The 25657-nt window shown below is 39.2% G+C and overlaps 1 protein-coding gene across 13 annotated transcripts in view; it reads right to left on the reverse strand.

Moving 5' to 3' along the window:
* The window catches only part of LOC105466343 (activator of transcription and developmental regulator AUTS2), a 1205160-nt gene that overhangs the window by 479814 nt on the left and 699689 nt on the right, over window positions 1-25657 (reverse strand). The window contains exon 5 of one of the 13 annotated variants that reach the window (XM_071094061.1): window positions 1-25617. This exon is cut by the window's left edge and continues 59867 nt beyond it. The exons of the other annotated variants lie outside the window; for them this stretch is intronic. Within the exon in view, the coding sequence (XP_070950162.1) occupies window positions 25537-25617 (81 nt within the window). The 3' untranslated portion in view covers window positions 1-25536. The remainder of the gene's footprint in view (window positions 25618-25657) is intronic. 13 annotated transcript variants of the gene reach the window in all.

The following is a 25657-nucleotide window of genomic DNA, read 5'->3' on the forward strand; positions in this document are numbered from 1 at the left end:
AACATACTCAGAAAAACTAAGTTACTCAAGCTTCCATAGCCATATAAGTAGTGGAGCAAGGATTTGAAGTCAGGCCTACCTGTTCCTCATATCCATGCTGTTAAGTAACATTCTCTATAAACACTGGGATATTGACGAATATTTAAGGAGAAAGAGGAGAGAGCCTGACAAAGATACAGAAAAGGATGGGAACAAGGAGTGGCAAAGTCAGGTAGTCCATGGGATGAGAGAGATCCAAAGTGGAACAGCTGGTCAACTAGGCAGAATGTGGTCACTGGTGGGCATTAAGAAACTATTTTATTAGAAAGTCATTGGTGGGTATTAAGAAACTATTAGCACAATAGGATATAATAACTATTCATCCAGGGGTTATGAAGGGTGACAGCAAGCATAAAAGTTCTTTGACTTTGAAGGATGGAGAGACACAAGATGGAGGTGGTTTCTCCTTTAGATTTTTAAAGACTGGAGGAAACTCGCTAGAGTTAATGAGCTGAGAGGGAAGTGGTGAAAAAGACAGCAGGTACAAGGCAAAGGGAAAGGAATGACTGATGTGACAAAACCATGGAGGAGACCATAAGCGTTGGTTGAAGAACATAACTTTGACCTTGCAAATGAAGAACATGTTTTTCTCTTGACACCAGAGGGAGTGATATAAACATGAATAACAATGTTTTCACGTTAAATGGAGGAGATGGAAGTTGAGGGTGATCTTACTGGACACCCTTGATATTCTTGGTAGAGCTATCTACACATAATAAAGTGTGATACCAAAGTCTGGACTGGAGGGTTTAAGATGAGAGGAAAAAAATCTAAAGCAACAAATTTGAGGACTGTCAAAATGAACAAACACTTGGCACCAGGGCCCAGCCAGAGGAAGAAATTTGTATCAGATGCAACTGGTGTAGAAAGCTGATTTCTCCAGCAATTTAACCTATGCACACATCAATCTGGGCTGCCAGAAAAGCACGTGCAAGAATGTCTATGTGTGCACACATGCCACAGACGAAGACAACCATCTGTGTAACAGGGCTGCATTATAATTTCACCAGCCTTGCATCCAGGTGGATATTACTCCTCTCCAGAGAAGAGTTTGTAGAGGGACTAAATGCCAATTTGTAAAATGGGGGCTGCCTAGTGTTTCTTACTTGTAGTTTTTATTAGTATGTAATCGCCTACCAACAGGTAAATGTATGCCTGTCTACTTGAAATGTCGGAATGAGATGCCATGGAAAGAGAGAGAGACAGCATGTATGGAAAGAAGAAAATCTCACCGTGTCCTTGGGAGCCAAGGGGCTACATCCTAATGAGAGTGCTCTGCACTTATCATTTTAACAAGAGAAAGAACGAGGAAATGTCCTCCTGCTTAAAAAGAAGGCAGGGTCTATCAATAATAACCTAAGGGCCTTCATTATCTTTCTGAACCATCGCTCCTACTAAGTAAGAGGTGCAGGCTCTAGTGCTAAAATGCGGCTAATGAATTCTGTGGGAGTTCTTTATGAGAGCGTTAGCCCCTCTGCTGGGTAACACAGCTCCACATTCACAGTCCTGCCATTCCCACGTCTCCATGGGGGGATAAGCAGGGCCAATGAATTCCATGCCATGCCCTGGTTCATGAGGCTGGTAGAAATTCTTTGCAATTTAAGACCACTGCTGTGACATTACCTACAAGGCTTCTTTTCCATGAATCTGTTACATCCAACAGTAGGAACCAGCGGGTCCATGGCTGATGGATGCTATAAGTGCTAACCAGCAATGAGAGCATCTACCACAGCTGAACTACTGTGAGTTCATCCATTTGCTTATTATCAGAAATTTTCTGGGTATTTGGAAAGGCTATTGTGGCCATGTCAGCATCCCCTCCAGGTGAAATAATCACTGAAAAGTTTAAGATTAATGACTGAAGGAACAGTGCCACCTATCTTAGTCCTGGGGAGCATGTTTACTGTTAGAGCAAGAGAACAACAGGGTTCTGCTTTGGGATCCCAAGGAGAATCTTTTTGCTTCTTTTAAAACAAACAGCCTTACAGTGACTCAAAGTACATTGTCTTTAGCTAAATAATAGTCATGTCTAATAAAAAGATACCAATGGTCTTGGTAGCTTCAGAGCACTTATGAAAACAATGTTTCACCTAATACTTAGCCCAACTAGTGACTCTGTGTGGGACACGTGTTATAAATGGGGAACTGCAGGTCCTTGTCAAACTGCCATCAAGCCCAACTCTGAGTACTCTCAGAATTGGGGGTCATCCTTATACTCTAAGAGATCTGAATAGAATTTTGTATGACTAATTCCTATTCTGAGGAAGTTTTTTTAGCCTGAGCCTAAATGTGTTGCTCAGCGTTTCTCCCAAGTAGTGCTGTTTCTTCCCTATGGAACAACAAAATAGAAATCTATTTCTCTTCCACAGGATAGCAGTTTAGACATTCTTTTAGTCCCACATCAATCTTCCACAACTAGAGCAATCTGATGCTCTCTGGCAGTTTTTCATACATGAGAATGTGTGTCAAAATCTATTTTTTCTAGTCCAACACTGTTCAAGACGTTAGCTACCTGTGGCTATTTAAATTAAAATGAATGACAAAATTAAAAATTCAAATCCTAGTTACACTGTCTGCCTTCAGCCCCATGTGACTAGTGGCTACTCTGCTGGGCCATGCAGAACATTTTCAATATGACAGAAAGTTCTACTGGACAGCACTGTTCTAGACCCTTGACGTGCTTTGGACGAAATTTCTTCTTATGTACTGGTCCTGGTGTGGGGCCATCCTTTCCTATCACCTACTTTCAGTCCCACCTTCACAGTGTCTGTTTTATCTGATTTATTTTAATTGTGAGGAGTGTTGGTGGAGAAAAGAAAAAGAACTCCACCCTACATTCTGTCAGATCAGAAATACTTAATTGGTTTGTGGGCTGGCTGACAAGCTTTAATATTCTCATCTCTTCAAATCTAAACTCAGTTTGAGGCCAAATCACTGCCTATATTAAATACACAAAAATTCTATTATTAAAATGGAAGCAAAAGTTCTTTATACTTAAACTGACAAGAGGGAGAAGACAGACTTTATATCTTTATTTTTTATTTTGGGGGAGGCTGTGCAAATGGAAGGAAGAAAAGAACCCAAAGAAGAAAAAAATAAGCTAAATAGATCCTTCTAAAGTAATCAGATACCCCATGGTAAGATTACCATAAATCACACACAGAGAAAGGGCACGATTTAAATAGAGTAACTTTCTTATTTTGATTCTTTTAAGACATTTCCCAGCGGGGTGTGGTGGCTCATGCTTGTTATCTCAGCACTTTGGGAGGCTGAGGCAGGCAGATCACCTGAAGTCAGGAGTTCAAGACCAGCCTAGCCAACATGGTAAAACCCCACCTCTATTAAAAATACAAAAATTAGCCAAGTGTGGTGGCTGGCACCTGTAATCCCAGCTGCTAGGGAGGCTGAGGCACAAGAATCGCTTGAACGTGGGAGACAGAGGTTGCAGTGAACCAAGACTGCGTCACTGCACTCCACTCCGGGTGACAGAACGAGACTCTGTAGCCAAAAAAAAAAAAAAAAGGGGGGGGTTCCCCACAGGCCTTAGGAACAGAATTCAGCGCCCATTCTCAGAGGACTTCTATCCTACTGGGGTCAGCCACACCACAAGTACCAGAAAAACAGAAAGCTTTAAAAATGTTTTTTGGCAATAATGAATGTGTGACATCTTTGGGAGGCAAGAATCGAGAAAGGGGACACGACATTATTATTGGGTTAATAATAATGGCAAAAATGTCATGATAAATATAATAATGGCAAAACTGCTTGCTATGACCCAGGCAGTAGTCTCAACACCTTCCATGTATTATTTTATCACATCCTGTAAGATTAGCATGGACCATTGCTATTCCCATTCTACAGATGAGTACAAGAAGAGAATCAATAGGCTTTGTAAGTCCCATCTTTATCCACTAAGCCATCAAGCTAAGTTTTAGAAAAGCTGGTAGATTGAAGCACACTTATAGCTACATAGGCATCTCACAACAGGCCTGTGGAGTGGGACAGTTCTAGGAACTGCTTTTGAAATTTACTTTTTTTTAAACTAGAGACACAAAAATCTAGGCTTGGTGATCCTCAGTTTTAAACAAATGCCACGAGAGCCAAACCAAGAAAAGCTTGTCATTTTTTTTTTTTTAAATGCACCTTATTTTACTTGTGTTAACATTAAAAAATCCCAGTAGGATAATACCATCATTTTGGCAAGACAAGTATTCTAAGGGAAAACCTAAAAAAATCCCAGTAGGACAATACCATCATTTTGGCAAGAGAAGTATTCTAAGGGAAAAACCATGTTATCTTTTGCAGGCAGAGCCAGGAGCCAGTACATCGAAAGGGAGCTGTGTTTTGCATTCCATTTCTCTCTGATGTTGTTGCAAATTGTTTTCTGAACAGACTGAGAACTAAGGGAGAAGCCACAGGGCCACAAAGGTCTTGTGGTCCACCAAGGCCCACCCCGCAGTCTACTGCCTGAACTGAGCTGACGTATTTCTTAGTGAACAGGTGCAGAGACTGCTTGGAAGATTGAATTCCTCTGTCCTCCCTGTCCTTCCATATATCTCCTGACCCCCGAAAGAAGCCTCCAATCACTGTCACAGTTTGTCTTTAGACCCACAATCAAAAGCTTTATGGCATCTACATGTGAAAATCTGGGCCAAAAAAAAAAAAAAAAAAAGACATAGTTTGTTTTCCTCTCCCTTTACCACATTTCAATCAGCTATTTAACCAGTTAGTAAACCATCAAGGGCAGATACCATTAACCTTCTACTCACTCTACTAGAAATAGAGCCATTATTCCAGGCAAAAACTAAGTAACAACTTTGATTCAGTCTGAGTTCATAGAATCCTTAAATAAAAATATGTGAACTTGTTTTGCCTTGGAGCTTTAATTCCTCTATCACTTTACCTTTCCCCTCTTAGGTCCGTGGGCAAAAAGTAATAGAAGCAACATACTGCAAAGATGAGCCATGTTTCTTAATCACTAAAGAGCTGATGTGCTATTTATGAAATAGGATTGGGTTGAAAGGACAATGGTTTCTTTTCCTATTGATGCACCTACTTAATAAGTTTTACCATAATTGTAAATCTTCATACTCTTTTTAAAAAGACTACATAAAAACAGTAGTAACATTTTAGATGTAATTCATGGGTTTTACTACACAATAGAATAATGATGTTCTACTGCATTCACTATAGTATCTGCAATCTCTTTAAGTGATCTGAAGCTTTCACTGGTAAGTTAAGAGGAGTATTTGAACAATAATCAGGTATGTGATGTGTACTGGTACAGAAAGGATATTAGAGACATAAGCTGTAGCACATACAAAAAGGCAGCTTTCTTTGTGAGAAACCTTCATAGGATTTGGACCAAAATGTTAGGTATAGAATTTTGTCTCTAATGCCCTACTCTTCATATATTCATATTCTTTAATGACCTAACTCTATTAGAGAAGCCTTACGAGTTTAGGCTCTCCCTGATCTCCGCACTATCAAAACCTCGTCCTAAGAAGTTTCATGAATGTATTTAGACTCTAGCCTAGAAGTCTGAGAAAGAGTTTTTCCAAGGCTATGTGTAAATTAATATAGTATAATGTTGTAAGACAACAAATAAATCACTTTAATAGCTACAGACAGGAACTTACCCCACTAATTCTTAACTGATGGTTCTGGCCCACTTTATATGTACAGAGCAATTTGAAATACGAAAAGGGTTCAAAAACTTCTAACTGAGTCACAGTAATTACAATGTAATTGCTACTACCATATAACCACTTGCCTTCCCAGTGTTCTTAAAGGCAGTGGTAATTAACATGCTGCTCATCTGGTTAGTCTTTTTGAACATGTGCCTTTTATTTTTTTTTTATTATTTATTTATTTATTTATTTATTTATTTTTAAAACAAGAATGTTTGTAATTAAATTCCTTGAATAGAGGAGCGGTAAAGGTTTGAGTATGTATGTATTAGTTTGACGTCTTAGAAGTTGAAACTGCTTCAGGTCATCTTGTTTATTCTGCTGCTGTCATGGGCAATTTTTTTGTTTTTTTTGTTTTTTTTTGCTTGAGAGATGGGATTCTGCTGTTGTCATCCAGGCTAGAGTGCAGTGGCATGATCATAGCTCTCTGCAGCCTTGAACTCCTTGGCTCAAGCAGTCTTCCCACTGCAGCCTTCCAAGTAGCTGGGACTACAGGTGTTTACCACCTTGCCTGGCTATGAGATCACTTGGACTCAGGAAGGGGAACATCACACACAGGGGCCTATCATGGGGAGGGGGAGGGGGGAGGGATTGCATTGGGAGTTATACCTGATGTAAATGATGAGTTGATGGGTGCAGCACACCAACATGGCACAAGTATACATATGTAACAAACCTGCACGTTATGCACATGTACCCTACAACTTAAAGTACAATAATAATAAATAAATTAAAAAAAAAAAAAAAAGAAACCCCATCTTTGCTAAAAATACAAAAACAAAATTAGCCGGGCATGGTGGCGGGCACTTGTAGTACCAGCTACTCAGGAGGCTGAGGCAGGAGAATGGCATGAACCCGGGAGGCGGAGCTTGCAGTGAGCCAAGATCATGCCACTGTACTCCAACCTGGACGACACAGCAAGACTCCATCTCAAAAAAAGGAAAAACATGTGCCTTTTAAACAGGACTGCTCAGTGCACCCCTATAGACCCAAAAGGCGATGCCCCATTTCACTCTGGTAAACAAAGACTTGACATTACACTGTGTCTCTCACCTCTTATTTTATTCAGCCAAGTGAAACATCAGTGTGCACTTCACCTACATATTTGGCTATACAAAAAAATTTAATATACGTATATATATTTTGGCACATGTGTGAGAAAGGATAAAGATATACTTGTGCCATGGTACACCAGTTGAGAACTACTGTTCTAAAGCATAGGTAATACCTATGGGGCACTTAGTATATGCTAAGCATTGTTCTAAATGGTTTGCACATTTTAACTAATTTAAGGCTAAATTCTTCTCTTCACTACCTAAGAGCCATAGTAACAATATTTGGCAAACTGTTTTTTATAATCACAGCTCAATACTTAAGGGCAATCCATGGGTTAACTTTAGTCACACTTTTAAACAACTAGCTTTAATTTTAAAATAAACCTTTCTCAGCTTATCTTTATATGAGAAATGGACATCACAGGAGTAGAAGTGATCTAATCAGTTTGCTCTTAAAATGGTCTATACTTTACTATTGAAACCCTGGAATCTGGGTACATTCTTTCCATTTTCCTAGTACAACCCCAGAAATGATGATAGCAGAAAATTAATAAGAGTGAAATGGGTATGTCCTAGAAAACAATTTGTAAAACTCCTGGGGCCCACAGGGTTCAATGCAACAATTCCCTTATCTCTTTCCTCTTCCTGCAAATGGAGAAAGCCTGGTTGTTGTCCCGTATCTGAAAACAAGGGCTCTGGCTTGGCCCTTTCTTGCTTCAAATCCTTGAAGACAACCAAAGTTTGGCAAGATTAGCATGAGAGAAACTTAATGTAAGTTTCAATCACTGTCAATAAATATTCATTGAACTACACAACTTTCAAAACTTCTATACTAAAGCAAAAGTTATTTTTAGCAACATGCAGGCAGAGAAGCCTAAACTACTTACTTATTCAACAGGTTATATTGTGTACTTATCCAGGGGTACATTCTGTGACTAGCTCTGTGACTCTTTCGGATGTGGTTATGCTCAAAGGTAAACATTTTTTTTTTAAGTTGGTAACTCCCCTCAAAATGTTTCAAAGCTAAGGTTGTATCCTATATTTTACGGTATTTCAACAGAGCTCTTGTTCAAACATTTGCAGAGATCTGGAGTTGCTTTTAGTGAAGTCTTGATTACTGCAAGGCAGTGCATATAGAGGAAGGAGTGCTGGAAGAGGGACCTACGCTCTCCTTTCACGTAATTTCACAACTTGGTGGTCTTGGCCAATGCACTTAGCCTCTCAGTTTCCCCACCAATAAAATGCAGGTAATAATGCTCTCCACCTTACAAGGTTGTGTGAGGTTTACAGCTACTGTATGTAAAGATAGAGCATGTGTCTGGCACATAAAAAAACTTTAGTGAGCACACTAGCTATAATTTCTAAAAACTGCCTGCAGGCATTGCAGTAGAGAAAAAAACTTCATGAGGACAAGAACACATCTGAGGGCTTTCATTTTTATAACAAAGGGTCAGGTTTGCCACCCCTAGTCTGAAAGTCAGTAGCCAATGGATAGCTCCAGTCTCCATCATGGATGCTGGCACTTCAGGTATTCAATAGTGATGTTCAGGTATGATTTTCAAACTGACTGATGTGGTCAAACACCTTGAAATTATGAGCTACTGCGTGCTACTGGCTATGGAACATCATTAAATCTTGAAATGTTTAATTTTGTTATAAGAAATAGGAACAATTTTATTTGTAAAATACATGATTATATTTCATATTTTAAAACAAATAAATGATGGTTTCCTCTTCAAAATAAGCTGTTGAGCCAAGTACCCTACATAGTCAATAGCATTTTCTATTCATATTTGTTATTTGATTATACAATGAGGCAAGGTTCAACCAAAATACAGATTACAAAAACAGTTATCTAAGAATTTTTATCCACTTTTTTTTTCCCGATCTTTCAGTGGGGGAAAAAAAAGAAAGCAATCATTTGATTACAGATAGTGAGATGGCTTAGTCCAGCCCACAGGACATCTGTGTTTTGATGGAGATAAGTTTAAGAACCAGCAGTCTTGGAATTATGCAGCAGATTTTGCCAAGATTTGCAGATTTCTTTCTCAATATCTAATCAAACCTCCAGCGATTACGGACCTGGTGGCCTGGAGCTTTGCAAAGAACTACAATTTAACCTCATTACTTAAGTTTATATTGATGAACAAAATGGTTAGCACAGTTCTTTTCTTTTTCTTGCAAAAACTAGACTGAAAGTTCTACGCATCATACTGCCCAGCGTTTGTTCCGGTCTCTTTACAGTATCTTCTCAATGTGTAGTGATAGGCAAATGTTCCTCTATTCCGATGAACTTTAATGTTTCACTTCAACAGAGAATACAATAAAAACTATAAAAAGGTAAAAAAACACTAATATTTATGTTCTATATAGGCTGCAGGAAACTCAGTGTGAAAGTTTATTATGCAAACCGCGTCATTCTTGTCATACCCAACTAAAAAAGAGTCGAGAGGCCAGCGGGAAAAAGTACTCAAGACACAGCACATGCTCCAAGAATTGAATTTTCTCCAAGCCCAGCTGTTGAAACAGCCTACTATGCCTTTAAGACTAGTTCTATCTACTACCATCACTCACCAATCAGACCCGAGCAGCTCCCACTAGCTTCTCTAGTGCCAGTGAACTTTCTTCCAAAACAGTAAATAACATTTCTCTTTCTAATAAAACCTCCAATCTTTCCTTTGTTCTTTGGACATGCTGAAGACCATCCAGTCTGTCTGTATGCCCCAAAATGTGATTCTATGATTCCCAAATAAAATGTTAAATTTAGAGATTTGTCTCTGTATTTTATTTTGACTTTGACATCAGTTTAAGTTTTTTTTTTCCTACTTGCATTTCTTGGCCTACAGGGTTTGGCATAACTTTATTTTCTTTCCTGAATCCTTCATTACTTGATTAGCATTCCATTGCTTACTGGTTTTATACTTTATATGGTGAGTCTTTTATTGGAAAGTCCTCAAATCTGAGAATTTATACTCACCAGATGTACACATATTATAAAGGCATTTATGTCCATATACTTTCCAGCACCTTGAAAGGATGGAGAATTAGAAACTTGATCTATGTCAACATACATTGTTTAAAGTCCATCTTTCCTGTTGATGGTCATCTCCAAGGAGATCAGCATAGGTCTGCTTTGTCTGATTTTTTAAAACTACACTGCCTGACTAAATCCCTGCATTATTCAAGGTTTTAACAGATATTTTAATTAATTGGCTAATTGTTTGTTACTTGTCATGAATTACAGAAATCAAATTGTTTCTCAACTCAATAAAATTCCAAGTAGAATTTCTTACCAAACTTTAGCCTTTCTACTAAAAGGGAAATTGGAGAGAATCCAAATTCAATATTTTTATGAACTCAAAGATGTGAATCTACATTATAATAAATCATATATAAGAACGATATTAAATGGTTAAATGTCTTTTTTATTTTTTATTTTAAAAAGGAAAACCAAAAATGTGTGACTTTTCAGCAGGTACCCTCATATATCACTGGTGGCAACATACACTAGGACATTATGGAGTGAAATATGACAGCCTACAGTACACTCTAAAAGGGCTTTATTTCCTTTTACTCAATAGTTTCATAAGAAATGCAGCCCAAAGTAATAAGCACTGAGATACAACATTATTCATAATGATGATGAATTGGAAAAAATCCAAATACATAAAAATGGGTTAGGTAAATTATGGCATTATCAATATAATAGGATACTGTGTGGTCACAAAAAAATCAGGCTATGGAAAGGATGTAATGGCTTTCGAAAAAGTTGATGTGAAACACTGAGAAAGATAAAAGACTGGAATGCTTATACCACAAAGTATTAAGAGTGGTCACCTCTCAATTTCATTATGAGCACAATTTAAATGTTCTTCTTGAAATTTTCTGCATTTTCTAAGGTCTCTATAATTCATCTATGTCACTGCTATAATCAGCAAACAAATAAATTCTACTGAAATAGAGCCTTTGGGTATTATAGGTTGAGCATCCCAAATCCGAAATGCTCCAAAATCTGAAACTATTTGAGTGCCACATGACACTCTAAGGAAATGTTCACCTGAGCATTTAAAAAAAAAAAAATTAAAAATCCAAAACACTTCTGGTCCCAAGTATTTCAAATATGGAATATTCATCCTACACCTTTTTAAAAGGGAACCAGTCCTGGTCTCACAACAGGAAGTTTTCCCCTCTGTGTTTCTCTGCAAGATGTATTCAGAGGACGTTCACAAGACATTCAATCCAAAGCACCACCTCAGACTTTCCCAACTTCAGACCCCCTACTACATCCCAAATAAAACGTCATGGGTGATCCCTATTGATGCCGACACTGCCACAGCCTCCAGAGCCAATTCGGCTCCAGGGCAGTTAATCGTGCTCCACTGGGACACTCTGAGTCACACAGAGAGATATATCCACTGAGTGAAATGCTGAAGTATCAATAAAAGCTGGTGAAATCTGAAACAGCAACCAAGTAAATACTATCATTCCTGGCTTTCCTGGCCCCACTTTCCTCACTCATAATTTGGACTACAGGTTTAAGTTTGCACTACAGGCTTAAGTTTTCATCCTGCTATAAAGTTTCAGGGTTTCATGATATTGGCTAAAGAAGTGAGACAAACTGGGATGATGCTGAGTGAGAAGAGGACCCCCTGCTTCTGCTCACAGTGTGAATCACAGGAATTCCCTTGCTTTTGGCAGGAAAGTGGCAGCAGATGTCTGCAGTGTTGGTGATGAGCATGGAACTGCAAGGCTGAATCAAAATGCCAAGACCTGAGATCCAAGAAGGTGACATGCTGAGGAGGGGCAGCATGCTGGCTGACTAACCTCTAGAGGAGTCAGAGATGTGAAACAGGGCCCAGTCAAAGAATGTGATGAGCCATTGATGCTTCCCCTTCCTATATCACACCACAGTCACCAGAGAGAAAATAAATGGCAGCAGATACATCTAAAACGAAAGGAGAAAAAAAACGATGTTTTTGTAGTTCTTACTCTGGAAGGGGTGAATGAGAAGAATGTCAGGGCACCAGTAAAACCCTTCCAGCAGTATGGGAACATGCATAACACAGATTGAGGGGGTCATTTCTTAAAGGGAAATGGGGGCCAGAAGATGACCTTTATAAACCTCCAAATTGTATAGCACTCTCTGGAGTGTCTTCTATCTAAAACTACTGTAACCCACAAGGGGATTAGAGTGCATAGAGTCTCTGTCTTACCTCTGAATTACCGTGCTAACAAGCCAAACAAGAGCAGAGTGTGGCCAAATGAAAACCACTATAGTCAGAAGAGTGATTATGTGATACCCTGGGAGTTGCAGCAGCATAGTGTGTGTGTGTGTGTGTGTGTGTATACGGGTGCACGCGCGCGTGCGCACATGCATGCATGCACACGTGTGTGCGCACATGTGTGTGCGTGACATGTGCATGTGTATTTCTGCAAATCCAGGTGCAATCCTCCCAGTTGCTAGATCAACCTCAGCTCCCTGTTGTCAGAAAGTCAGAAACCTCTTGTGGGCAGGAAAGAAACAGCCTGGTACAACAGAATAGAAAACAGCAGCCATTTGTCACCCCCTACTATTTCAAAGTGGAGGTGGGGGTGGCATGTGGATGGCCGTTCCTCCCCATTCCTGCAAAAAAGAGCATATGGCAATGCCAGGGCACAGGTGTTACAGGGTCCTTTCCCTCTGGGAGTCTTATGTAGGTTTCCTTGATCTCAAGTGAGACTATAGGAAGAAGTATTTTATCTTCAAAGATGCCATTCCTAAATGAAAGCAACCTCAGGGATAAACTCTTCTGCACAGCCACAGGGGAGCTCTAAGAAAACTTTTCATCAAGGCCTTGGCTAGATGCTGGTTTTTAAAGAGAAAGGATATATTAGCACAGAATGGAAATGACGGCCAAACAAAAAAAGATCTTTCAGGAAAAAGAATGCCATACAGATACTTGCAGCACGCATGCACACACCCACTTACTCTCTACTCGGACATGATGAGAAGAGCTTAGTGGGGCAGGCAGTAAAAGATGGGCAGCAGATAGAAAAGAGATGAGCCAGATGGCCTGCCCCTCAAGACCATCAAATTGATAAGAATTTGGGGTCCTTAACCAAAGTCTCTAGTTTAGCCACCTCTGAAGTAACCAACACACTGATGCAAGCTGGTGGTTTTATTATGGAAATTACAGTAGATTAATGGTGGATAGATGGCCAGGAAGGATGACAGGAAGATTTCAAGAGTGGTTTTGGGGGATGGAGAGGAAAAGGATACATAAGAAGATAAGCAGGCAGTAATTGGTATATCCATTTGGAATTATGGTATTTTTTTTTTTTTTTTTTGAGACGGAGTCTCGCTCTGTCGCCCAGACTGGAGTGCAGTGGCCGGATCTCGGCTCACTGCAAGCTCCGCCTCCCGGGTTCATGCCATTCTCCTGCCTCAGCCTCCGGAGTAGCTGGGACTACAGGCGCCCGCCACCTCGCCCGGCTAGTTTTTTGTATCTTTTAGTAGAGACGGGGTTTCATCGTGTTAGCCAGGATGGTCTCGATCTCCTGACCTCGTGATCCGCCCGTCTCGGCCTCCCAAAGTGCTGGGATTACAGGCTTGAGCCACCGTGCCCGGCCAGGAATTATGGTATTTTTTAATGACTATAACCCTAAAACAAGTTATAATATTCAAGCCCATTTAGTATAACTGTGACTAACTATACATACATATATATATATATTTTGAGACAAGGTCTTGCTGTCACCCAGGCAGAAATGCAATGGCACAATTATAGCTCACTGCAGCCTCAATCTCCCCAGCTTAAGCAATCCTCTCGCCTCAGCCTCCTGGGACTACCAGCATCACCACCATCCTCATTTTTTTAAACTGAATTTTTACTAGAGACAAGGTCTTGCTATGTTGCCCAGGCTAGTCTCAAATTCCTCCCACCTTGGCCTCCCAAAGTGCTGGGATTACAAGTATGAGCCACTGCGCATGGCCTAATTGCAATATCTATAAACCTAATCAATGCCTTTGGTTTTAAGGGCACTGTACAAATAATGAAGCTCTATAAATAAATATTTAAAATGTCAGCTGGGTGTGGTAGGCAGATCACTTGAGCTCTGGAATTCCAGATCAGCCTGGGCAATATGGCGAGAACTCATCTCTAAAAAAAATACCAAAAAAAAAAAAAAAAGAAAAAAGGAAAAAAAGAAGCCAGGCATCGTGGTGCACACTTGTGGTCCCAGCTACTTGGGAGGCTAAGGTGGGAGGACTGCTTGAGCCTGGGAGGCGGAAGTTGCAGTGAGCCAAGATCGCACCACTGTATCCTGGGTGACAGGGCGAGACCTTGTCTCTAAATAAATAAAATGTCTGTCACCATTCCTTTTGGACTTTAGTATGGCATTTTTTTAAATGTATGTTTGTGTTTAAATAGCATCCATTATGAAATTTAAAAAAATTGCAGCCTACATATAACTTAAATTGACTGACTGAAAAGTTATTTGTTATCAGATTATAGCAGGGTGGTGAGGGCGGAAGGAAGGAAGCACTGGAGAGAATACCACAAAATCCCCTCTTTAGAACCTCACAAATGTTGCACGTTTTCAAAGCCCTACTTTATGGGTTCAAGAAAGGATACTATTTTAAGAGAGCTTTTTTTTCCCTATTTCATTTTAAGCCAAAAAACTCCCAAACTATGCAAACTCAATAAAAAAGATCCACACATACTAAAATACCTTATGCCACCAAGCAGTACAAAAATTAAACAAAAGAGGTACTCAGTCTGAAGTTTTAAAACCCCTTATAAAATGAGGAAAACCCACATTTTTATGTACTAATCACTAACAATAGTGTTTAATATATATGAATCCCTCATTTAAGTGAACTTTCACTGGAAAATTGTTGTCAGCAGAGACACAATACACTTGCTGACATTCTCCTCCCTTCATACTTTAATAGATGTGGTATGAATATCACTATGCACATAAAATCTAACACAGAACTTACAGGAAACCTCAGTTTGAATTATGGTCTAAATGCTCATATAAAGAATTTACTTTAAGAAAGAAATATAGAATTATCCTGAAGTTCAAAATGTAATTCTAACTAACAGCTAAAATGTCTTAGAGGGCAAGTTTAATGAAGGAAGAAGACCTATCCATGTAAATATAGGCTCTTAAGAGCTTGAAAAGGTGTTGCCTTTAGAGCTAGTTAAACCTAAGATGATTAAACCTACCCTTACAATCTATGCAATATCCTTTACCATCTCACTTATTTGTTTAGCAGATTTTTTTTTTTTTTTTTTTGAGACGGAGTCTCGCTCTGTCGCCCAGGCTGGAGTGCAGTGGCGCGATCTCGGCTCACTGCAAGCTCCGCCTCCCGGTTTCACGCCATTCTCCTGCCTCAGCCTCCCGAGTAGCTGGGACTACAGGCGCCCACAACTGCGCCCAGCTAATTTTTTGTATTTTTAGTAGAGACGGGGTTTCACCGTGGTCTTGATCTCCTGACCTTGTGATCTGCCTGCCTCGGCCTCCCAAAGTGCTGGGATTACAGGCGTGAGCCACCGCGCCCGGCCTGTTTAGCAGATTATATGGGGCTTTACAGTATTGCTGAGAACATTATGTGTCTACATCCCAAAAGCCCACCCTTTAAAAGTATTTTTAAATTGAGAAAATGTAAGCCTATGCATGCAGTAACAAATAGGTAAAAAATATTTCCTGGAATGCTGAGCTCAATCCCTTACCAAAACATCGTTATTCCTTGTGACACTGGTGGCACCGCCAGCTTGATGGCTTTAATAGTGGCTGATCGGTTTCCCCAAAAATTTCTCAAAAAAATGTGTTCCACAAACATGCACTAGTGAGGAGATACGCAAAATTAAAGGTTTCTTTTGGGGAAAAACAATCACTGGTGACATTCCTGAGAAGCATTCACAATTTTTCTATTAATGTTTACGTTAATGCTCAAAAACCTGCAGGTGCTGGATGGGAGTTTGCTGTAATACTTTATTAACAGTGAAAAGGAGACACATTAAATCTAATGTCTAGCTAGGCCAAGCTTGTCCAACCTGCAGTCCGCATGTGACCCAGGACAGCTTTGAATGTTGCCCAACAAATCTGTAAACTTTCTTAAAACATTATGAGATGTTTTTGCCATTATTATTATTATTATTTTTCTAGTTCATCAGCTATCGTTGGTGTTACCGTATTTTACATGTGGCCCAAGACAATTCTTCTCCCAATGTAGCCCAAAGAAGTCAAAAGATTGGACACCCCTGCCCTAGGTTAGAACAGCTGCCACTTGAGTTTTACCTACCTCTAAAGACACTTGATATACACATATACACACGCATGATGCAGTGGACTACTCATGTGTGTGCATCTATAAAATGACCTGTCATATAAGGTGTTATTTTTCTTATAAGCAAGGCTATCATAACATTCTTGGATCCGAGTGATTTCTGTGTCATTGGCAGATCATGCATTAGACTACATATTACGGTCTCCAATTTAGAAAAAAATGGCATCTAGATTTAATTCTTAAAGACTGGCTGATCCCTATTATCAAACAGAAAGATTTTTTTTTTTTTATAAGGAAGAAAAATCAAAAGCAAAAGAAAATCTGTAAGTCAAACTTTGGACATACCGATTCTGTAGGTCTGGATTAAAACCCTGTGGACTATAAATATTTCCAAATGTCCCCAGCTGATCACGCACCAGGTTTGGAAACCCTGAGCTAGAGCACAAAGGCACCTTGGCCGGTGAGGGAAGCACGGGTGGCAACGTGCTCATCATTTTCTTGCTGAAAGTTCAGGCTGTGGTGGCAGAGTGGAACGTAGGCTTCAATGATACCAATCCAAAAATGAAAATGCAGACACCACAGGCTTATTTTCAAGCACCTATTTTTGGGTGCAACATTCTCTTCCCCACCAGCTTGTGAGAGAGGAGAAACCTTAAGTGTGGGGAATAGAGAGAAATGAGAAGCAGCCAAGTAATGCATCTACAACACATGAATATCCCACCAAAATCATTCCAGAATGCTGTAGGATCTATTCTGAACTCAGGGTCTAAGGAGGTGTTCATGCATGAGTCATCATGTGTCAGAGTAAATAACAGAGTTTGCCTTCAGGCATAAGGAAGAAGTTGTAGGTAAGATGACCTAAATGTCCCAAAGAGTCTGGAGGCAGAAAAACATGGTGCATTACAAAAGGATGAACAGAGTGAAGCAAAAACCGAAAAAAATCATTTCCATCTGTGTAGCTCTAAGCCCAAAACATTGCAATCTTTATTTGGAAAAGAGTTAATGAAGATTATAGAACACGAAATGACTTTCCATCAACTTACTTCTCCAAAAGAAGAATGAATTTGCATTTTCATTGAACTGATCAAATGTTATCTAAGAATTGCTTAATTGCCTTAATGGTTTAATTCTATTTGCTACCAATCTGATTAGCAAAGTGTGTGTCTGTGTGTGCACCCATGTGGGCTGGCATTAAACGGGAGGGTGAAACCTATTACTGAGAGAACAGCAACGTGGAGCTGTCTGGCTTTTGGTTAATTGAGAAACCACAAGTGGCGTGAGAAGGTCAGTCTATCATTTATTTTAATTTTCTCCTCTCCTGTTTTCCCAGTCACTTGTTCATCTCAGGAACTTGCCTTAGACTTGAGACCACTAAGAGCATGTGTTAATTTGGGTTAAGGAGAAGGTGAGCCCAGGTATTACTGCCAGTGTAGTGACTTAATAGGAACCTGGATATAATTTAATAGATCCTTCATGCCTCAGCCAGACACGGTTAATATGGATTGGGGTAACATCTTACAGAAGCTACTACTTACATTAATCTGTTGTGACTTTACCTCTTGGGACACTGCAACAATGCATAACCTAACAGAACAGAAATAATCTCTCTCAACCTGCATGGGAACATCTAGTGATAAAAGCACTAAAATGGTTGCTTTTGGACAAGGTTAAAGCACTGAAAGGTGGTTCTGGAATCACTTCTAACTGACCTTGAGGGAAGTCAGAGTTTGTCTCTGTGTCCTCAACTTCAAACTGGAGTGACTGGTTTTAAATTTGTTTTTTAAAGAGACTTTGGGCCAGGCACAGTGGCTCACACCTGGAACCCCAGCATTTTGGGAGGCTGAGGTGGGTGGTTCACCTGAAGTCAGGAGTTTGAGACCAGTCTGGCCAACATGGTGAAACCCCACCTCCACTAAAAATATAAAAACTAGCTGGGCGTGGTGCCTGTAATCCCAGCTACTCAGGAGGCTGAGGCAGGAGAATTGCTTGAACCCAGGAGATGGAGGTTGCAGTGAACCGACACAGTGCCACCGCACGCCAGCCTCGGCGACAGAGTGAGACTCCATCTCAAAAAAAAAAAAAAAAAAAAAAAAAAAAAAAAAAAAAAAGAAAAAAAAGAGGCTTTGGGTTTTTCAGGTGTATCACAGGACCTGCATAAGCAGCTCTGAGAAAGCTGAGAAAAGGAGGTTCTACCCTCAATTCCGAGCCCTCCCATCCACTGTGATTTAACTGAAGACACTTCACTTCAATCAGTTTGTGGTATTCTAGACAAGATTTGGCTTGAAAAAATATTTTGTCTGTTAAAATATTTGATAAACCACTGGGACAGATGATCTCTAAGATTATGTACAGTTCTAACAATATCTTCCTTCTGAACATCCTGTTTGTCCTGGTAGAAAAATTTACTTTCCTCTTCACAATTTTTTGAGCTCTAACTTCTTTAAGACTTACATCAATGCCATCTCTTCTCTGAAACCTCCCTCAAGAGGAAGAACCCTTTGGAGACGGTTTTCAGTTAACTGTGTAGACAGCTTTGTTAGAAAGAAATTCTGTGACTACATTTGACCACAGAGTAGTCTTTCCTAAACTTAAGATAAGAAATACTCTGGCTACTGGGTCAAGGATTCCATGCTTTGAATTCTGGGTGGTGTAAGGCAGGGTTAAAAGTATACCCTGGGAGGCCTAGCATAGCAGCTCACACCTGTAATCCCAGAAGTTTAGGAGGCCAAGGTGGGAGGATGGCTTGAGCCCAGAAGTTTGAAACCAGCCTGGGCAACATAGTGAGACCTTGTCTCTATAAATTGGAAAAAAAAAAAAAAAAAGCCAGGCATTATGGTGCACACCTGTGGTCCCAGCTACTCAGGAGGCCGAGGTGGGAGAATCACTCGAGCCTAAGCAGTCAAGGCTGCAACAAGCTGTGATAATGCCACTGAACTCCAGCCTGGGTGACAGAGCAAGACACCGTCTCAAAAAAAAAAAAATATATATATATATATGTGTGTGTGTATATATATATATACATACACACACCCAGGGAAATACATATCAATAGCTTTGATATGTTAATTTCCTCAGATGCAGTAATAGAACTAAAAGAAATTTATCCTAAGGAAATAATGACAGATGTATACAATGATTTATTAATAGGAAGTTCATCTCAGCATGGTTGATAAGGGTGAAAAATCAGAAACAACCTAAACATAGAAAACAAAGTTACATGCACAATAATTAAATAAAGAGTTTTACTTTGAAATAACATATTGCATTAATTATCACGTTTTCAAAACATTCACATCTCATGATGTGGGAAGATGCTGATTATATAGTTTAAGGAAAAAAGGCAGGACACAAAACTGTACATATATGCTGAAAATGCTGATATATTTTATATCTACTCAAAGGAAATATATAAAAAGAGTAGTAAAATGTTTGTTACTTTAGTTTTCTTCATTGTACTTCATGTGTTTTCCAAATTTTAAAAACAAACACTTTTCACTTTTACTATACTAAATATAAATGATTCTGAATATTCAGCAAAGTAGCCAACATGGTATCTATGTGCTCAAGTAAACTTGAAAATGACTTTGTTCCCATCAGCTTTCTTCAACTATGCGATACTTCCAAATCACAAATGTTTGATGAGTCGAAATCTACTCTTACAACAACTAAGATAGGAATCCCAAAGGCCTAAAGAGAACTGACCTTGGGAAATATGAGGAAGATCCCTCTAGAAATGGGTTCTAGTCTCCACTGCGTCACAGGCCAGCTGCATGGCTCAGCAAGCAGCATCATGTCTCGGGGCTTTAATGTCGTCATTACGAAGGAAAGGTGCATGGCTCATTCTTTTTTTTTTTTTTTTTTTTTTGTATTCCCAGTGTTTGTAACATTGGAAGTTATCAATAATGTATACAGATTGATAGACAGATGGGCAGATGGATGAAGTAGACAAAAGGCTATTACTAAGATGAATTCATATCCTAGCTTCTTGATTCAACTCTTCAAATCTATACTATGAACTCTCTTGGTCACACAAATGAAACTTGAAACATACACAGGGAAGCACAGTTTTTGATCCTTTTAAGCTTAACGTCATACTTCTTCACAGATCCACTAATGCCTGAGACAAGTACGTTAAGGAAAACTCAGGTTTCACGAAGAAGAGAAACAAGGGGCTACTGCCTATGAGTAGGTAGTGAAAGACCCTGAGGTGGGAACAGTTGAGTTGGAGTAACTCAATAGAGTTGAGGTAATAGAGTAACATTTGATGATTAAAGCCAGGAGACCAAGATTTAACTGATTAAATATGCAGTGTGGAACAGTATTCAGGATGAAAACTAAGAGATCCAAACTCCAAAACCAAAACCCAAAAAACAAAAAAATCAAAATTTATAAAGGGCATCTGGCCTGAGATAAAAAAAAAATAGAGAGAGAATGGAGGCTTAAAAAAAAAAGGGAGCAGTAGGAGTCAGCATTCTAGAACAACATAGGACAGTATCCTCCAAAAGACACTCAAAGATTGTGGCCTCCAGTGGGTCTGAGGTATAACATGTTGATACAGCCCATTGGTCACCCAGGCTGACTCTAATCAGCATAAAGTACTGATCAGAATAAAGTACTTGGAGGCCACTAGAATGCTACTTAATAGATAGATAGGTGCTGGAAGCACACAAGATCAGTGATTGAGGCCCATCTTAAAGAGCCCCTAACTTGCAACTGGGGCATAAAAAATAAAATGAGGCTATCTGCTATTTACATAAACACTAATTCTATTTTATGAGCTGGGAGCAGAAAAATAGAGAATATACTTCCGCCCTTCATCTTTCTAGCTATCAAAGCCTTTCTAGGCTAAGCCACCAGCTAGGACTGCTCTCTTTTTCACAATGAAATCATTTCAAAGTGAGTAGCCTAGTAAATTTAGAGGAGTAAACTATGCTTGCATATGTCTTCAAAATCTATAATGGAAGATAAATCCTGTTAGCCTGGGCATGGCAAGGTAATTATTTCAACTGCTACATTTCTGTGGAACAAACAAAATGATTTCCAGGCTTATGCATTTCCTATTTAACGGAGAAGGGAAGCAGCACCATGCTCACCATGCCTGGAACACTGGTTGTCACAGACCAGTGGCAACCAGAATGGAAGAGAGGCCTTGTCTGTTATCACCACTGGATATCAAAGTCCTCTGGGCTACATGTGCTCATATTCGCCTGTCCAAACCAGTCTGTGACCGAATGGTGCTGAGCAAGAAGCAAAGGAAAAACGATCATGCTAGGAACATCAGGGCATTTTGGATGCAAAGCAGAAGCTTATCTTTTTTACTGTTGCAGCTCCAGAGAAAATCAATTTTGACACAGAACTGCCACTTTACAAGCAAATAACTATACTTTCCAATAACCTAATCTGTGCAAAGCCTACTGAAAATTCCCTAAAGAACCAGTAGTTAAAACCTCCATTAAATCAAAGGGTTTAATATGGGAAGGGAAGAGAGGATGCAGTTTGACTTGGGAATGTAATGGACTCAGTGGGGAAATAAATATGTTGTTTTATGTGTACAGTTACAGAATATGAGAACACGGCATTCATTTCAAAGGGAATTCTCTTGCTGTGCAACTTATTCCTAAACAGATGTGATTTTTGCTTATTCAAAAACATTTAGGTAACAATTACAGCATAATAAATTATAATTGCCATCATCTTCCAGCTATGCAATGCCTTCTATGCAAACACAAAGAAAAGGCAATTATACAAAACTGTAAAACCCATTTTCAGGTAGGTTCTGCAGCCTAGATTCAAATAATCTACATTATTCTCACATAAACACTGTATTGTGCCTTATATATATATCCTACTCCGCCATGTGGAAACTACCTAGCAAATAACTAGGGTTTGTTAATCACAGGCTTGGATGGCCCCCAGTAGGGTAGTTTTAGGGGTGCCAGGAATGCCTTCCATCCCTCAGATACCTGCTTTTGCAGTCTTCATCTACCATCAGTCACTCCACCATACAGAGCTTCAAGTCACCAGTCACTCCAATGCAAATGCTCCAAAGAGGTGGAACATTACATAGGCAGCAATGTTTTTAAACCTTAAAATAACTAAAGTACCAAATTTTCAACAGGACAGTTCACTAAGGACAGGGCATCATCCAGACACTCTAATAGCGGGAAACAAGTGGTGTCTTTGAGATGGGGACATTGGCACACACTCTCAAACAATGACAGGGAATATGCCAAGTAGGAGTGAGAAGAAAATAAATTCAGAGATAAAGGTGTGGCTCTAACATCCACAAATCTGTCCATACCCCTTTTATATCAATGTTTTATTTCACATGGAAATCATGCGAAATCACGCATTTAAGGCATGATGACAGAACTGAAATGTCCTCATTCTGACAAAGGACTTATCCTTCTTTATCACTCACATTTACCATGTAATCTATCTATGACAGGTAGAACAGCATGAGTATGATGTGGACAGTTTGTCTTCAGATGAGCAACAAACTGATAAACTAGATAAACTGATAAAAATAGGAGTTAAGACACTTAAGTTTTACTCTTATCTACTACTTACTATCCTAACTTAGGAAGTGGTTTAAGCTCTCCTAACCTGCACACCATACAGTATTCACCTTTACTTACAGAGTATCCCCCAGGAACACTGGTTACAAAGGCACTGGGAAGAAAAATGAAGAGCACACAGTGTCCTTACCCTTGAGAGACTCAGTCTCCAGGGAGAAACAGTGATGTGAACAAATGACAACAGAGATGAGATCAGGGCTTCGGTAAGCACAGGGAAGGGACCATCTACCTGCTCAGAAGGGTCTCAAGAGGACTTTGCAGAGTTGGTGTTATGTCCTGAAGGATAAGAAGGAGCTTGCTAAGTAGGCAAAGCAGGGATAGAGGGCATGCTAGGAAATAAGAATAACATGTACAAAGGCAATCTGCAAAACGAAGATAACATGTCTGTGACAGCGCTTTGTTAACCATAAAGTGCTTTACAACAATGGAGTATTTATACTGTTAATAGAAAGCCGCACAAGGGGTTCGCGAGAGTCTCTGTGGCTCACTCACTCAAAGGAAAACTATTTTGATTTAGGCTGTGTCACAGTATACAGTGACCAATTTAAGGATCATCTGCTTAGCAAAGCATTTTAAAATTTTCCTTCTCTAACTAGTAGGGAACCATCTCACAATCACAACTAAAGAAAAATGGAAGTACCTGGAAGTGGCTTCCTATGTATTCCTTTAATGTCTCATTTGCTGCTGCTCTTTCAACAAGTCCACTCCAATCTCCATCCCCAATCATGCATTTTGTCCTGCATTTGGAAGTTGACACTGATACCCTTCTTCTTTATGAAATGTGTAACTTTAAAAGAATGAAAAATCTTGCTGCTGAGTTGACATATCTATGCTGACGGTGTGCTTCCTAAAACACTTTGATCACTTCTGACTCCTGAATATAGGCATGGTTTTACATAACTTCTGATAACTAGAGGTTATCAGAAAGTCTCAGACCTAAAGCCCCACTGGTGAGTGACACTGAGTGGCTACCAACTGTACTTTCACATAAGCATGTTAGATGAGAATGTGCAGCGGGTGACGAAGATGTTAACTAAAGCCTGTATGGGTAACCATGTGTTGGAACATGAACTGCTATATAAGAACCAATGTATTTGACCAGAGACTCCATGAAGGCAAGGAAAACCCGACTACTATACTCCTAAAATCTAGTACAGTGCCTGGCATAAGAATAGCATTCAATAAATGTTCATCATGGAAGCAAAGATTAACTGGGGGATATCCAAAGACTACCAGTAGGTCCACAAAATCAATCCAATGAGTCAGAAGAAATTACAAAAATACAGGTAAGTGGTTTTAAAAATCAGTGTCCAGTACTGAACAGGGTGAAAAATCTGACACCACATATAATGACATCTCTCTAAAGCAGCACCTTCAAAGTCTGAATGACAGTTTTGTTTATACCTCTTCATCTATGCAGTCCTGACCTGGGAGAGTGGATGGCTTTCCATCTGGACCAAAATTTCACTAGCCTCCCTCATATTTATAAAATAATCTCTCTCTCCAGTTTGTCTTATTTCTCAAGCTTACCAGTCCATTTGATCATTGGAATGGAATATGAACATCATCATAAAATTACTGATTAGAATGAACCACATAACCACATAGGCCTTTGCTTACTTAAGCTTCAATCTAATGCCTTAATCTTTCATCAAAGGTTAGAACTAAAACGAGTAACATGAATTCCATGTCTGAATTTTCTGGAAATCTGTAACTGAGGACATTGTCAGTTAAATCCATCAGTGACTCTCAAAACCCATGTGAACATTTTCCTAAGAGTTTAGAACTTAGCAAAAATACACCGTTTCCCCCATTCTACACCCAAAACCAACATAAAGAGCTAGTTATCTTTTCTGAAAATAGGAGTTATCACATTATTTCATTGTCTGGGCTATCAGGAACCTCTGTGCTAATTTTATAAATGATGTCAGCAACTTCGTGAAGATGGGTGATTTACAAAGTTGTTTTCTCACCTCTCACATCTAGTACTTACTGTGATTCCTATTTTATTAAATTGCTTCAAATGCCTTTTTGAAAGCTATAGGGTAAAAATATAATAGTAAAAAGATTTTTATTTCTTTATATAATTCTCCAATTTGTTCACATAATATTCCTCTGTTCAGTTCAAATGTAGGAATTACAAAAGTTAAAGCCGGTCATGCCAAGTACGTTTTTGTTCTTTATGGCAGATAAAGCTGCTGATTGACAAAGATGCCGTTCAACTGCTATAAAATTAATTTCTGTCTAAAAAAGAAATGCTCAATTTTATAGAATATTCCATTGGAGAAATGCATATTTAGGCAGATAAATACATCAGCTGCATACATAAGATACATACGTGGTTTTAAAGAACAAATATCATACCATGTGAATAAGAAAAATGGAAATAAGAGTAAAACTAGACCACCTATCTTCAGCTTAATAATTTTTAAATCTAGAGGTAGCATGGTTATTTTAAATTTATTTTAACTGCCTATTATGTTTGGCTAAGGAGATTTTTATAGCCACACATTGAACATATACACACTATGTAATGACTTTGCTTCTTGGCAAGCAGCACTCTTTTAAAAAAATCTAATTTATTAGTAGAAATGTTACAGTCATAGCTTAATGCCAAACAATCCCAGATGGGCAGGTTAACAATTGTCAAAGGATCTGATACCTGAATTGGGATGAGGAATAGAGAAAAGAGGAGCAAATGAAGGTTAAACTAAAACACAATGCAAATGAAAAGGAGGGAAGTGTTTAATTTCTCATTGGGGTTATGCTAACAGTAGTCAACAGAATCTATATCATACAGAGTATTAGAATTCAAATGTGAGTGACCAAACCAAATGGAACTAGAATCCTTTAAGCAATTTGACGAGAGAAAAGAAACTCTCCCTATTACTGGCACAGGATTAAGTTTTGCCGACATCCCTCTTCATATTATTTCCAGATTTAAGACATGCTTCCTCTCCAAGGCACATCATCCCTGATCTCTGAAATGGAAACATGAAAATCTCAAATGATTCAGAAGAA

Source organism: Macaca nemestrina, chromosome 4 (genome assembly GCF_043159975.1).
Source record: "Macaca nemestrina isolate mMacNem1 chromosome 4, mMacNem.hap1, whole genome shotgun sequence".
NCBI lineage: Eukaryota > Metazoa > Chordata > Mammalia > Primates > Cercopithecidae > Macaca > Macaca nemestrina.